The 14,335-nt window shown below is 46.6% G+C and overlaps 1 protein-coding gene across 3 annotated transcripts in view; it reads left to right on the top strand.

Annotated features, from left to right (window-relative positions):
• PIGU (phosphatidylinositol glycan anchor biosynthesis class U) overlaps positions 1 to 14,335 on the top strand; it is a 48,080-nt gene that overhangs the window by 26,065 nt on the left and 7,680 nt on the right. For all 3 annotated transcript variants that reach the window (XM_025194623.1, XM_025194624.1, XM_006038149.3), the window contains one exon: positions 1,907 to 2,049. In XM_025194623.1, the coding sequence (XP_025050408.1) occupies positions 1,907 to 2,049 (143 nt within the window). The remainder of the gene's footprint in view (positions 1 to 1,906; positions 2,050 to 14,335) is intronic.

Here is a 14,335-nt window from a genome sequence, read left to right as displayed (position 1 = left end):
GCAGGAATTTAATAAGCCTGGCAGTGTGACATTCCAGGAAGATTTGCCTCGCTTCCTGGAGTGACTGGTTTGAGGGTGACTTCTGCAGTCACTCCAGCCCTATCAGGCAGCACTCTGGATTGTCTCAGCCCATCTCCTATCTAGACATGGTCCCACTTTTAGTTAAGTGATATAAGCTGCTACATATAAGGGGTCTAAGCAAAGCTGGATGTATAGAAATCTCTAGCTTTGGTTTCTACTGGCTTCTGATAACCAAGCCAAACTTTTAGTTTAAAGGTCTCACTCCCTGGTCTCATCTTTCCTCTAATGATTTTTAAATCATTTCCAATTTTGCACTCGTTAAAAATCAGAGCTAACCCAAAGCCATGAAACAAGAGAAAGAACAAAGGCTGTCTTATAATCAAGTTTATATTTAAAATGGCTCTTCACTGGGTCCCTGTAGTAGAACTATCCAGGGAATCATGAGGCATTTGACCTCCTTTGAGAGTAGCTGTCTTACTGGTTCATATTAACTTCTGTTGAGGACAAAACTCCTTTGATAATACAACCCAGTAACTCTGTGGTTTAGACCTGATCTCTTGGGTCACTCCTGAGACATCCAGGTTCACCCCAGGTAATCTGGTAGTTCCAAGCAGACACTGGCATGGCATCAAAGGAGGAATGAATTTCTTTCAAGGCCTTGCATCCTATTGGTTTTATTAAACAAGGAATGAACATATTAAATGGTATTTAACGTATTACAAGGAAGAATTGGCTGTACTGTGGCAGGACAATATCATTAGCATCTTTGGTTCCAGGGTAATCGGAAGACTTTTGAGCAGCTTTCAGTAATTCTGGCTCTCCTGTAGGCAAGCACAGCAACCAGCGTGTTGGGTGAGCTGTAATACCACTCTAACAGGGGAGGCTACAACGGCTTTCTGGAAGGAAGCCTCCTCTAGCTTTTAAATCTGTAACAGTTGCAGCGCTTCTGGACAGGGAGGTGTCAGATTCTCCTCAGACTAGCACACACCAAGACAGACTATCGTATGCTGGCCACACTCTTACTTGCCCAGGCACACTTGTCTATCAAGAGACTTTGCCCATGCAGTATCCTGAAGTCTGATGTTTACCATTTTGATGCCTCATCTTCATACAGCATTCTGAAATTGCTTAAAAGACAGGATGTCACTTTTTCCTCCTACCATTCACTCTCCATCTTCGTTTTTCTTCAGGTTACAAGTTTGGCAAAGGTCTGAACTGACTCTGAGGCCTGCTGCTGCTATTAGGGTTCCCCTCAAAACTGCTTGGTTCTACGGTGGAGGTGGGCTAGGGGAGATGCAGGCCTGACAGCCTGCTTTAGTCAGAAGAAAGGACTTGAGGCAGAAGGACCTTGCTGTAATGCCCAGGCCCAACTGTTTCAAAGCAGTCAGTTCCCATGTTCCCCCTCCATTTCCTTTGTGATACTTGATTTTGCAAGCGAGGTTCCCTGCAACAGTTGGACACCAGAGAATCATCTGGGGTGGATTCTTAAAGGGACAGATGAAGGGGGCTTTGGACAGACCTATGCCCCAGCTGCTGCTTGGAGGACTCCTGCTTTTCCTGTTGTCAGAGCAGCACTTGCTTAAAATCTGGAAGTAGAGGCAGGAGTTGCAAATGAGGGAATTCATCAACGATTATATGGGCACACTGTATTGGTTTTAAAGGAAAATCCCACTTGGTTTAATATAGGACCTAATAGGAGGATTATTGCAAGTGTTTATCATTTTGAAAGGTCATACTGCTAGCAAGAAGCACCCTCTAATTAGTGCCTCTGTACTGCTGGAAGGTGCTGTAGACATGCTGAGATGGCTCATTAGATAGCATGAGGTCAGCAGCTTGTTAGCATGTCAGCTCCATTGTTCTAACCATCTGCTTTTTTTTCCTGCAGTCCTCCGGAACATCTTCATCCTTTCCTGCATGCTTATCGTCTGCTCCCTTCTGTTCCCGGTTCTGTGGCATCTCTGGATTTATGCAGGAAGTGCCAATTCCAACTTTTATTATGCCATCACGCTGACGTTCAATGTAGGGCAGGTTAGTAATGTGAAGTGATGGGCAACACTTGGGTGGAACTGTGGTTACATGACTGTCAGATCACTAATGTCTGGTGCAGGCATTGGCCATTGTAACAAGTTTCCTGACTTTCCTTGGTCCAGCTGAATTTCACACTGCCAAGAGCTTGGTTCTGAGCACAGGAATGAGAAGTAGAACTATTCTATCTGATTATTCAAACCATGTCTTAATATTCTGCCCAGTTTTGCTGTAAAATACAGTCTGTTGCTTGATTGCAGAAGAAGGGTCTTGGGTACTTGGTATGGAAGCTGGCAGAGCAATAAAACTAGCCATGGCTTACAGTAAGTTAATGTCCTACAGATAAAAGATAGTACACAAAATCACCTAGATAATCTTCCTTGCTTCTCTTAAGCTTGAAGTCTTCAAAATGCCTTGCTCTCATGAGCATCGGTAGAATAGAAAGTGCTGAGTTCTTCAAAGGATCAGGATCCTTGTCCACAGTTTCTGCTCCCTCTGCTAATTTATTGTTCTTTAAGCTAACGTTTACTGGCAATAGATCTTCGCTGAGCCCCACATCAAGGGAACTGAATTTTCATGTTTAAATATAGAGAATTTCTAGTAGTGTGTATGCATCACTTTGAGTTGGGGCATCATGAATGGGGCCCTGCAGCTGATTCATACCAGAATAACTGGGCACGAAGTAAAGGGAAGTAAAGATGCCAGGGAGGAAGGCAAATTTGCCAGAGGTTATGAATCCCACTGATGGCAGGGAGCTAGATATGTTGGAGCCATTTTAGCCCCTTTAGGTGTGTTGCTGCCATCACTGCCAACATTTTCCCTCCTCTCTTTTCCATTGTATTTACTTAGTCTGCCTGGGCCTTCCCCGTTGCTGTTGTGAGTTCCTCAAGCCCTATTGGATTTCTTCCCTGCTGACCACTAGACCCTACTGTTCTGCCATCTGACTATTGAGGCTTGCACTACTTGCTGGTGGGCAATTTTAAATCCCTGTTGGATTTGTTTTCAGTGCCAACGCTATTAATCCACATCTCTGAGTGCTCTAGTTTGGTAGCAGTGACAGACAGCACTTGGGGCCATGACTCCATTAGTGCTCATCTCCAAAACCAAGTAGCCCAAGCATAGAAGTACAGCTTGAGTTAGTACCAGCGTCCACTAGCTGATCCTGGAGGACTGTGTTACTTAGTGAGGTCTTTGGTGGTGATTAATCATGCTGGCATCTTAATGGCTCCAACTGGGAGTGAAAAATTACAGTTGAGTCAGTCACTGGAGAAGTTTGTACCTCTTGTGTCATCATTTGTCTGCTGAGGGAGGGATTCCAGAAACATCTGTCAGTCTGTGCTCCCTGTTTAGTTGCTGAGTAGCTGAGTGCTGAGCTGATCCAGTGGGATCTCCAGTGAGAGAAATGGCAGGGAGCTATCCTTTCACATCCTATGAGTTGCTGCTGGTTTCTTGTTCTTAGCACAGTATGGGAAGATTCTTTAGATTACCTGAAGAACTAGGGTTGTAATTTGACTGTCCCTACATAAAATAGCAAGTCAGAGCGCAAAGATATATCACTTGGAATGAAGGACAAGCTTTTTTCTTTATAGGGCAGTGCTGTGCTACTTCATTACCTTTGAGGTGAAATTCATGAAGTTGATTTCAATTCCCATTTTGGGAAGTGTAATTCTCAATCCCGTCCAGTCCACCTGCATTTCTGGGAGTGTACATGATCTTAGGATCCTGACCTTCCTTGCAGGGCAGAGCTGCCCCACTTCCACCGCTTCTAGGTTCTAAGAACTTAGAACAGGGGGTATTTGCTCCTGGCTTGATTGGCTTGTTAATAATGATATGCATACAACAGCTGCTTTAAAAGAACATTTTTTAGGGCTGCAAAGTCAAGCAAACTGCATGAGGAAGTGCCAGAAATAAGGATGCCTGTGTGACCTTAATCCAGCTCTTGGTGTTATGACTTCATCTTTAATTATGTGATCCCATCCTGGTTTTCATAAGACCCTATCCCAATTCATTGCCCAAGCAGAGCAGGTCTAGCCTGTATACTGGATGAGGCTGAGACCCTATGGTAAAAATAGCATATGACAATCTAATTAAAGATATTCTCAAAATACACGGGCACAGGGGAACTGAGTTATGAATACACAGGCAAGTTTATTTGGGGTGTTGACTTTGCAAACCTGAGCAATATTATCTGAAAGTAATGTTTTGGTTATCATGTCTAAGCAAACTCCCCCTTCGGCCTGCACAGCAATGCCATCGTGTGGCATCATATTGATGCCCACATCAAGCAAGGGCCATCAGCAAGGTTGAAACCTTTCAACTGACTATGCAGAACTTTACTGCTTGAGCTGAAGGAATAAACAATAGCAACAGTAGGCTGTCATCCTCGGTGTGAGATTTTGATGCTAGTTTTCCCAGATGCTTACTGGCAGCAGATGGGGTGACGCTCACAAAGCATGGGTTTTATTCCAAGCTTTTGTGTGCAGCCAGCTCCTATAGGTGCAGACTCTTCTGCTCATTCCGCCAAGCCTAACCCCTTCTGTCCTATCCCAAATGTTTTTATTCATATCCATAATCTACTTGCCCAGTTGTTTCCAGTCCCCCCCCTTCCCAAATGAACTTCCAGCTCCATGTTCCCAGTCTCCTTGTCCAATCAGTCCTGGTTACCCCACTCCTGTTCCTTCATCCAGTCTCTCTCTCCTCCCTCTCCCCATCACTGGGCTCCCTTCTCTCCAACACCTGCATTTCATGATCTTGCTGGCTTCCAGTTTCCCTTCTTTGCCTCTCTTTTAAGATGTTCCATCATAGAGAAGTAGGGCTAGAAGGGACCTCTAGAGGTCAACTAGTCCAACCGCCTGCCTGAAGCAGGACCATCCTTATCCAAGCCATCTTGCAGGAGTGGGCAGTTATTTGTGCTAGAAGGCCACTTAACGGTTTTGGTGAGCTGTTGAGGGCCATGCACACACTCCCCACAGCTGGGCTGGGCTGGCGCCAGACCAGGAGCATAAGCCTGCCTAGGGCCATAGCATGCCCCAGCCCGTTCCCCCCTCCCTTCCCTCCCCTTCCCAGAACCTGGAGCTGGCACTGCCAACCGCACGTGCAGCTGGTGGAGTAGGGGGCAGAGCTTGACTGCAGGCCTCCACGCTGTCTTACCCTATCATCAGGTCCCCTGGCACATACATGTGCACACTCACACATGCACTCACCCCACTGCAACCCTGTGGCTCCCAGGAGCCCTGATGGCAGGACAGGGCAGTGCGCCCCATGGGGGATGCTGGGTGGCAGAATTCCTGCCTGCCCAGCATTTTGCAGTGGCCAGAGCCATTGGGGCCCAAGTATGGCTTGCCCAGGGCTTGCCTCATGGTGCTGGGTGGGTGGGGCAGCTTCTACCCACTGTCCCCCACAGTGCCTGAGAGAGATACAGTCTAGCCCAACACTCAGCCCCCGGCCTGTGTTGGTGCTGCGCAGTACCATGCAGGTGGGCAGGGTTGCCCAGAAGCCCAGTGTCCCCAGTGGCAGTAGCAGGGGCAGAAGCCTAGTGTCCCCAGCGGTCGCTGCCTATGCCACCCACCAGTAGAGGCGGCAGCCTGAGCACGGCTCACCCAGGTTCTACCTAGTGCTACCGCCCACACCACCCACTTGCGAGCTGAATAAAATCATTTGGCAGGCTAAATCCAGGCTGTATTTTTCCAGCCCCTGCTATACAGCCATAATTTGGACTCTACATAAGACTACCATCAACCCTGACACAACACGGAGCTAACACCTTAACCTGCCACAGGTACAGCAGGGGAGCCACAGCAGCTAATGTCCTACCTCTCTAAAATGTTGTCAGTATACACTCAAGAGGTCCCAGGTAGAGGGCCATACACACTACTACAGAGGAAAGCAGAAACCCCCAAAGCCCATACCAATCTGACCATGAGGTAAAATTCCTTCCTGACTCCAAATATGGTGATCAGTCTGAACCTGAACCAGAGGGGCAAGTCCTTCTAGCCAGGAACTTCTGCCTTCGGTCCCTGCAGGAGCACTGGCACATTCCAGTCGAAGTCCCCAGCCTTGACCGTAGCCAACATGCAATGCCTCTGAGAAGACTTAAAAACACCCTTATACATATAGCAGAAAAAAGGTGATGGTGGGGGAGGGAGCATGGGGGCAAACACCAAAGCCCAGAAGCATGGGAAATCCCTATGGTAGAACATAGACATAGCTACACCTAGATCTTTTCCAACCAGTGGGTGTTCAACCTCTTCTTAAACACCACCAGTGATGGAGAGTCCACAACTTCCCTAGGCAGTCTCTTCCACTGCCTCACAGTTCTAACAGTGAACAAGTTTTTCTGGATATCCAGTCTAAATTAACTTTCCTGCAACTTCAAGCCATTGGTCAGCATCCTCCTCTTGGCAGCAAGAGAGAAAAGGTGCTTTCCTTCTTCTTTATGGCAGCCCTTCAGGTATTTGAAGACTGCTATCACGTTCCCTCTGAAGGGCCTTTTCCGCAAGCTGAACATGCCTAGCTCCTTCAGCCTCTCCTTGTATGACTTGCTTTCCAGGCCCTTGATCATCTTTGTTGCTCACCTCTGGATCCTCTCTAACTTTTCCATATCTTTTTTAAAATGTGTAGCCCAGAACTGCACACAGTACTCCAGATGGGGCGTAACCAGTGCCAAGTAGCAAGGCACTGTTACCTCCCCTATCTTGCATCTAATGCTTCTATTCATACAGCTCAAAACTGCATTCACACTGCAGACTCATATTGAGTCAGTCCTTTTCCATAGTGCTGCCATCCAGCCAGGTGTCACCCATTTTGTATTTGTGTTTTTGATTATTCCTCCTGTAGGGTAGCACCTTGCATTTCTCCACTTCGAACTTCATCCTGTTAGCTGCAGACCAACTTTCCAATCTGTTGAGATCTTTCCAAATTGCACTCGCATCTTCCAACATATTCACAGTACTTTCCAGTTTTGTATTGTCTGTGGACTTGCTCAAGAATCTTTCTATGTCAGCATCCAAATCATTAATAAACGTGCTGAACAGCGCTGTGCCCAGGACAGACCTGTGTGGGACTCCTCTCAAAATCTCCTGCCATTCTGATGTGGACCCGTTAATAATTACCCTTTGCTTGCGGCTGTTGAGTCAGTTGTCTCTCCACCTTAAAGTAGTTTTGTCCAGCCCACATTTCTCCTAGTTGTGTATGAGAAAGTTGTGTGGGACCTTGTCAAAAGCCTTGCTGAAGTCCAGATAAACTATATCCACAGTATTCCCTTCAAGTAGTTATTTTGTCAAAGAAGGAGATCGGGTTTGTTTGACATGATCTGTTTCATAAATCCATGCTGGCTGCTTGCAATCAGCCTTTCCTCCTCCAGATGCTTGCAAATGGCCTTCTTTAGGATATGCTTCAGTAACTTTCCAGGTATTGAGGTGAGGCTAACCAGTCTGTAGTTCCCCTGGTCCTCCTTGCCTTTTTTAAAGACGTGCACGATGCTGGCCTTCTCCAGTCCTCTCTGGTACCTTGCTCGTCTCCCACAACTTCATGAAGATCATTGCTAAGGGCTCCAAGATTTCCTCTAGCAGTTCCTGAGATGAAGCTCTTCCGGCCCTGCTAACTTGAATTCATTCAGATCCAACAAAAGCTCTCTGACTGTCTTTATCTCCTCCCTCAGCTTACCCCCTTCCTTATCTAGATAATCTCTATTAGATTTCTGGCTGTAGCTTAATATTTTTGTGTGAAGATTGAGGCAAAGTAGCTGTTCAGTAGCTCTGCTTTCTTTGTTTCTTCATCCTTTCCCTCACCTCTTTGTCCAGCCAATGCCCATTGTCCCCCTGCACATTGGTTTCTCATCACATCTGTCTCCCCTGAGTCCCAATCTTTTCCTTTAGCCCACTGGTCCCCTGTCTCCTTTGAGCTCACACTAGCTGATCTTAGTTGTCTTTTGTGGCTTTAAAATTGATGGATTCTTCCATCCACCCAAGACTCAGTCTGTCTTCCCTAGCCCAGCAACCAGTGTCCATTTCCATCTCTCCCTTCCCCCATGTCCTCCAGTCCCAGGTATATGTATGTTGTCAGGCTTCTCTTCCCTTCTGCATTCAATTTGGGCTACTTCCTCCTCCTTCTCCATGAGGTCAAGGCACCTACAGCAGGGTCATGGAGAGCACAGAAGAGACAGCCTCCCTGCTCTGAGTTTCAGTACTCAGCCCCCATGCAGTTTGCATCTGCATTGTAGAAAAGGTCTTGAGATGGAATATAATTGGCAAGTGCAGAATCTCAGAAGGTTGTAGTTAAGCACATATAAACTGATTGTTCCCCACCCTTCCCCTTTGCTGCCTTATATCTTGCAGCAAGAAGGCATGTAACAAAAAAAAAGGTTGTGAGAATTTTTGCATGGGCAAAACATTATTTTCACCTGTGGCATTGTTGAAAACAGCTTAACTCTTTTGGCTGAAATTTTATACTGAAAGGAAAATGGTGGAGACCTGAGGCCTGCTGAATAGGAACAGGGCCTGTTGAATAGAAAATGTCAGGGAACCTTAACAATGGCTGGTGCTACAAATGCCTCATAGTAAAGAAAGAAAGAAAGAAAAAAGGGGGGGAAAAGAAAAATAAGTCACAGAAATGTTACAAACTCATTTTGTTTTTTAGTTTAGTTTTATTGAGAGTAACTCTTCCATTTTGCACTTGTTTCTAAACAGTTCATTCCTTTATATACCCCATCTTTCATGCTGCTGGAAAGCACAAAAGAAGCTGGTCTTACTCAGCTTTTTATAGTGTATGAGTCACTTGTTCACTGTAAGAAATGCCAGTATCTCTCTCTCTTGTGGGGAGGAATGCACTGAGTTGGCAATAACAGGGCACTTCCTAGGGTTAATAGCTCATTGGCTTCTCCTGTTAGATGTTTATTCTCTTGCAAATTAATAATGATTTCTGCTACATGCCAGAAGTGCATGCACATTGATCTCCAAATTGATGTTGCTGATTCAGTCAGAATGGGTAGTATACACCTATATTGGCCCAACTTTTTCAAGGCTGCAGGCTGTCCCCCATCCCCTCCTTCACACCACTGCAGCATGCACGGCACCCCATTTCACTTTCAGCTCCTTGGCTGTAGACTCCCCTACTGCACCACACCACATGAGTGCTCTAGCCTGTTGCCTTCCCTGGCACCCTGTCTGCACCACTGTGCTCTATGGGATGGGGGCATGCAAAGAAACTGAAGGAAGGGGATCCCGATCTCCCTAGCTTCTGCTGCAGCCAGAGCAATAGGGGCAGCGGTGTCTGAGTAAAAGCCTGGGAGTTGCATATTAACCACTCGTGGGCCACCTGTGCCCCTCAGCCACCAGTTGGATAGCCCGCATCTAGATAGGTAAACACATGGGGCATTTATTATCTTGAATCCTCATTCAGCATCCCATGCAGTAGGAATTTGCTGTAGTGCCCCTAACCTGTGGCTAGAGGTTTGTCTGTTGTCTCAGTTGTTTTTATAAATTGATGTCATAAACTAGCATTTTCTGTTGAAAACGTTGGGAAGGAGGGAACTACAAAGACCCGCTTTCCTGCTGTGGCAACATAGGGCATTGACAGACGTGGGGGAAAAACATGCTGCTGCTTTCAGTAAAACGCGTTATTTTGACCTGGCTCTGCAGCATCTGTATAGATCAGGCACTTCAGCCCAATTCAATCAGCTATTGGATAAAAGTCCCACTAAAGTGCCCAATCTATTCAGATTTTGGGAAAGCTGGGTCCAACATGTGCTGGGCTCAGTGTGGGAGCCCGCCAAGTTTAAAATAAAGTGCCGTTTTGTTTTTTTCTTCCGCATTTGCAAGCAGCCATAGTAACATGAGTCACCGTGCTTCACGCTCTCGTTGCACAGATTTCTTGAACGTTTTGTTCCTTCCTTCTAGCCTCACCCTCTTCTCTTTCTTCTTGAAGTCCAAGAACCTGCTGGGTTGCTCTGATCACCAGGTCATCCTTTGCCACATTCCACCTTGGTGTCCTTTCATCAGCCCTGCTTCGCTGGAGGGAACGCGAAGCAGTCTTGACTATGACCTCTGTGTTCCTGTTCTTAGGAACTCCCCTCCCAGCCACCCCCCTCCAAGTTTTCCTAGTCTGATTCAAAACTAGCGAATATAGCACCAATGTGATCATTGTTTATGCTGGCCATCAGATACTGTGTTACAATCAGAGTGCTCCTGATCGCTGGCCAAGCTGCCTTTTGTCCAGATCTCTTTGTACAGTTCCAAAACACACCCACACAGTACCTGTTAAAACGTGAAACAAAAACAATTACTCATTTCAAGACAGTCTCTCATTTCATCTCCTTCTCTGTCATTTTGCACATGTGTGCACACACGTGGTGTCTAGAGAGTTATTTTGCTGTTGCATATAGGAAAATAATTTGGAATCTATATTCCAAGCAGCCCTTCAGTGGATCAGGTAACTGTATAGGATCATTCATCAACTCTTGTGTACTTTCTCCAGGCTTCACTACTAACTGGGCTTTAGGAGCTCTGAATTAAGTCAGCAGTACTATTTTGCCCTTCAGCCTTTCTAAATGGTCTGCACAGATCAGTACTGGACTGAGAGACCTCTCTGGGAAACATGAGTGCTACAGGTAGTGCTTTTGGAGATCTGGCACATGGCAATGCTCTTCTTTCTGAGCAAGCAAAAAATTAATCCATCAGCATGTGGATAGGTGTTACAGATGCTGTTGAGGGCCTGACCACTTGTGATCGTTCCTATGGAATCCTTGGTACTGGGAGAGCTGGTAACGTGTGCCCTGACCACATTCCACTGGAAGTAAGGGTAATTATTGGCAATTATGTTCGCTGTATTACCATATAGCTTCATCAACACATTCTTTCCGTACTAGCTGGTTGTATAACTACTGTGTGCTATCAAGCAGCTTTCATGTTTCACCCTGAATCTTGGCCCTGATTTGCTGGTGAATTAAGTGCTCCTTCTGGAAATAATCTCCAAATGAGTTTCAGTTTGCAGCATGATTGGGGATTTTTTTCAGGATGAAGGATGCCATTAATAAACACAGGAAGTGAATTGTCCAGGTGTGACTTCAGGAGGCTGCTAAACCTTAAAACTTTTTTGTGACTGTAGCACATAAATTTCCCAGCCAACAAGACAGCAGACTTTGAATTCAAGACCACTCTAATTATTTTCTTACTGATTTGGTTGGTGGAGTTCAGTGTGTTTTTTGTCATTCAGTTATCTGCAATGGTTATCTGTTGTTCAGTTATCTGCAATGGTTTTCACGTGCACTTAGAAATGCTAGGTGTCCAGTCCAGAATTGTCCCCAGTAAGAAGCATAACCAAGATTACTATTTTTTTTTTTTTTTTTTTAAGAACTAAAGCAGAGGATAGGGCTACCTGGCCTTCAGTCTGTATATGCTGTGGATTTGATCCTGTACCCACTGACGTGAATAATGAAAGTCCCATAGACACGAGCAGCGCAGAATCAGGTCTTTGGAGACCTGAGGTAACATTTTCACAAGTTCCGAAGAGACTTAATGTGATCTCCAGAGCATCCAAACTTCCAGGAAAGCCAATGGGTCTTAGACTTCTAAGTCCTTTTGAAAACTGTTGCCCTTAGGCACCTCCTCACCTGTCTTATACCCAGGCTCCTCCCAGTGCGGGTTCATTAACAAAAGAGGATCCCCACTTGCATTTAATTTGTATTTTTGTTAGTTTGTATTTAATTATACATTTAGTCAATTACTTGTTCTGTTGATTCTTTTATATAAATCCTGAAAAGACTTTCAGAGTTTAAAGAATGAGCAGAGGCAGAGAAATAAGACATATTAAACAAGGGAGAAAGACAGACATATTTTCAAGAAGGTTATGAAAGGAGAGTGCATTCAGTAGTTGGTGGTGGGGAGGGGATATTTCAGGAATGCTGCAGGACACCAGAAGCTGCAGGACCAGGCTTTTATGTCAGTAGGGGTGAGATGACACAGACTGGATCAGCAAATTTCCCTTTGATTATTTTGATGTTTGTGTCATGGTACTTTGATCCATTGTATTTTAATTTAAGGCACACAGATGTATTCTGTAGGGCTTGAACTACTTTAACTAACACTTACAGATATCAACACTTGCAACACAATAACAGATCAGTTTATTTTTAACTTGAATCCTGAGCAAGTTGGAGGCTACAAGAAAAACTGATGTCTTCACCTCAAGGAACAGCATCCTCTGACACTGTCTAGTTCAGGGGTGTCCAACCTTTTTGGCCAGTGACCCAAACTGAACAGCCTCACTCTGGCGGGGTGGGGAGAGAGAAATCAGTCGAGTGTCTTCTAACTCGTCACATTCTCAGCTGCAATTTCTAGGCAGGGAAGTGTGTCCCAAGAGTTCCCCCACCCCAACCTTGTATAATTGAGATCCTCCACCCCCAACCACCCCAGTAAAAGTGGCAGGGGTGGGGGCAGGAAATCCATAAGAGGTAGTCAGGTGGAAAGCAACAAGAAAACCGCCTATGGAAGTTGCTGGGAGTCTCTGGGGCTGGCAGGGTTACCAGCTGAAGTCCCAGCCCCAGCTCTGGTGCTGGGAGAATGGCGGTGGCACGGGGCACACCGCTGGAGCAGATACGGGGGGCAGTGCCCACCCTGCAATCCACATGCTGCCCAGGGTCTGGGGGGCTTCTGGGAGGTCTTATGGAGGGTTTCCCCCCCCTCGCTCAGTATGAGATCTGTGAGCTGTGGGGCGGGGCGGAGTTGTTTTACCCACTCCTCAGTGTGTACGGACCCCTGGGTGGGACTTTTGGGGGTCTCTGGGATGACCCCCCTAGCCCAGAGTGTCAGCTCTGCCTGCAGTGCTGGGGCTGGGGGCAGAGGGTGCTGCCCTTCGGGTTTTACCCGCTCCCCCGAGCCTGCCTGGGACCCTGCCACAGCTATGTGGGGTCTCGTGGGGGTTTCCCTTCCCTCCAGTGCAAGGCTTCCCTTGCAGGCTTCGCAGAACAGAGCTGGCATTGCTGCCTGTAATGCAGTTGTGGGGTGCTGTCTCTCTTCGGGGCAGTGGTGGCAGGACCCAGCTCACTGATGAGCCTGGCCCCGCGGGGGTAAGCAGCTCCCCTCCCCTCGCTGCCGACTGGGGCCTGCGGGCCGGCCCTGCTCGCCTCGCCGCTGCCCTGCTGCCGCCGCTCTGCACTCCACGGTGGTGCTGCCGGCAGCTCGGATGGCTTGGCGGGCCGCATGGCGGCCCACAGGTCGTATATTGGACAAGCCTGGTCTAGTTCAAGCAGTGCAGCATGATTGACACTCACTTGTCTGAATGCATCTCAGAATCATAAGGGATCCTAAAATCTCTACTTACTTGTATTTCTTTTAAACAGGAAGGATTTAGAGCAGTGATTCTCAGCCAACAATCACTTTAAGAATAACGCACAGTATTAGCACTGTTAGGTGTGCAGACACCTACACATGATTCCCAGGATAAACCTGGAGTTTTCAAATAGGAATCCATTGCATCAAAAACATTTTAACCTGGTGTGGTCTTTCTGAGTTCTTTGCTACAGAAGAAGTTGCTTTAGTACTTTTTTGTAGTCAGAAAATGAGTGAAACCTAAGGAGTGGCATTTTCTGAGGAGCCCTGACTCTTAACAAGGGGTGTCTTGAACCTGAAAAGCTTGAGAACCACTGAACTAAAGCAGCTGCTGAACAAAACCCTTAAGGCTAAAATGAAGATGTATGTTTTGAGCCTGTGTTCATTAGTGCGGCAAATGATACAGATGCATTTTACGTGTGCTGAAAATTACGTATTGAAATAAATGTGAGTACATTTGTTTCAGATTGCTTCCTCTTTGTGATTCGAGGCATGGGCACAGGAGCAAGCTAAGTTGCAAACTCCTTGTGTGTCAGTTAATCCACAGCCTATGTGCATGCTCTTACCTGTGGTAAACGTAAGGTAACTTATCCCCCTTCTATTTGAAGATCAAACTGCTTCGCCCCTATGATAGGGTAAGTGTGTGCATGCTGGTAGTCACCATGACCTAGATTCATGGATTCATAGATTCATAGATGTTAGGGTTGGAAGGGACCTCGATAGATCGAGTCCGACCCCCTGCATAGGCAGGAAAGAGGGCTGGGGTCAGATGACCCCAGCCAGATGCCCATCTAACCTCCTCTTGAAGACCCCCAGGGTAGGGGAGAGCACCACCTCCCTTGGGAGCCCATTCCAGACCTTGGCCACTCTAACGGTGAAGAAGTTCTTCCTAATGTCTAGTCTAAATCTGCTCTCTGCTAGCTTGTGGCCATTATTTCTTGTAACCCCCGGGGGCGCCTTGGTGA

The sequence above is a fragment of the Alligator sinensis genome, unplaced genomic scaffold (genome assembly GCF_000455745.1).
Source record: "Alligator sinensis unplaced genomic scaffold, ASM45574v1 scaffold690_2, whole genome shotgun sequence".
NCBI classification, from domain to species: Eukaryota; Metazoa; Chordata; order Crocodylia; family Alligatoridae; genus Alligator; species Alligator sinensis.
This window is presented reverse-complemented; position numbering and strand designations above follow the sequence as displayed.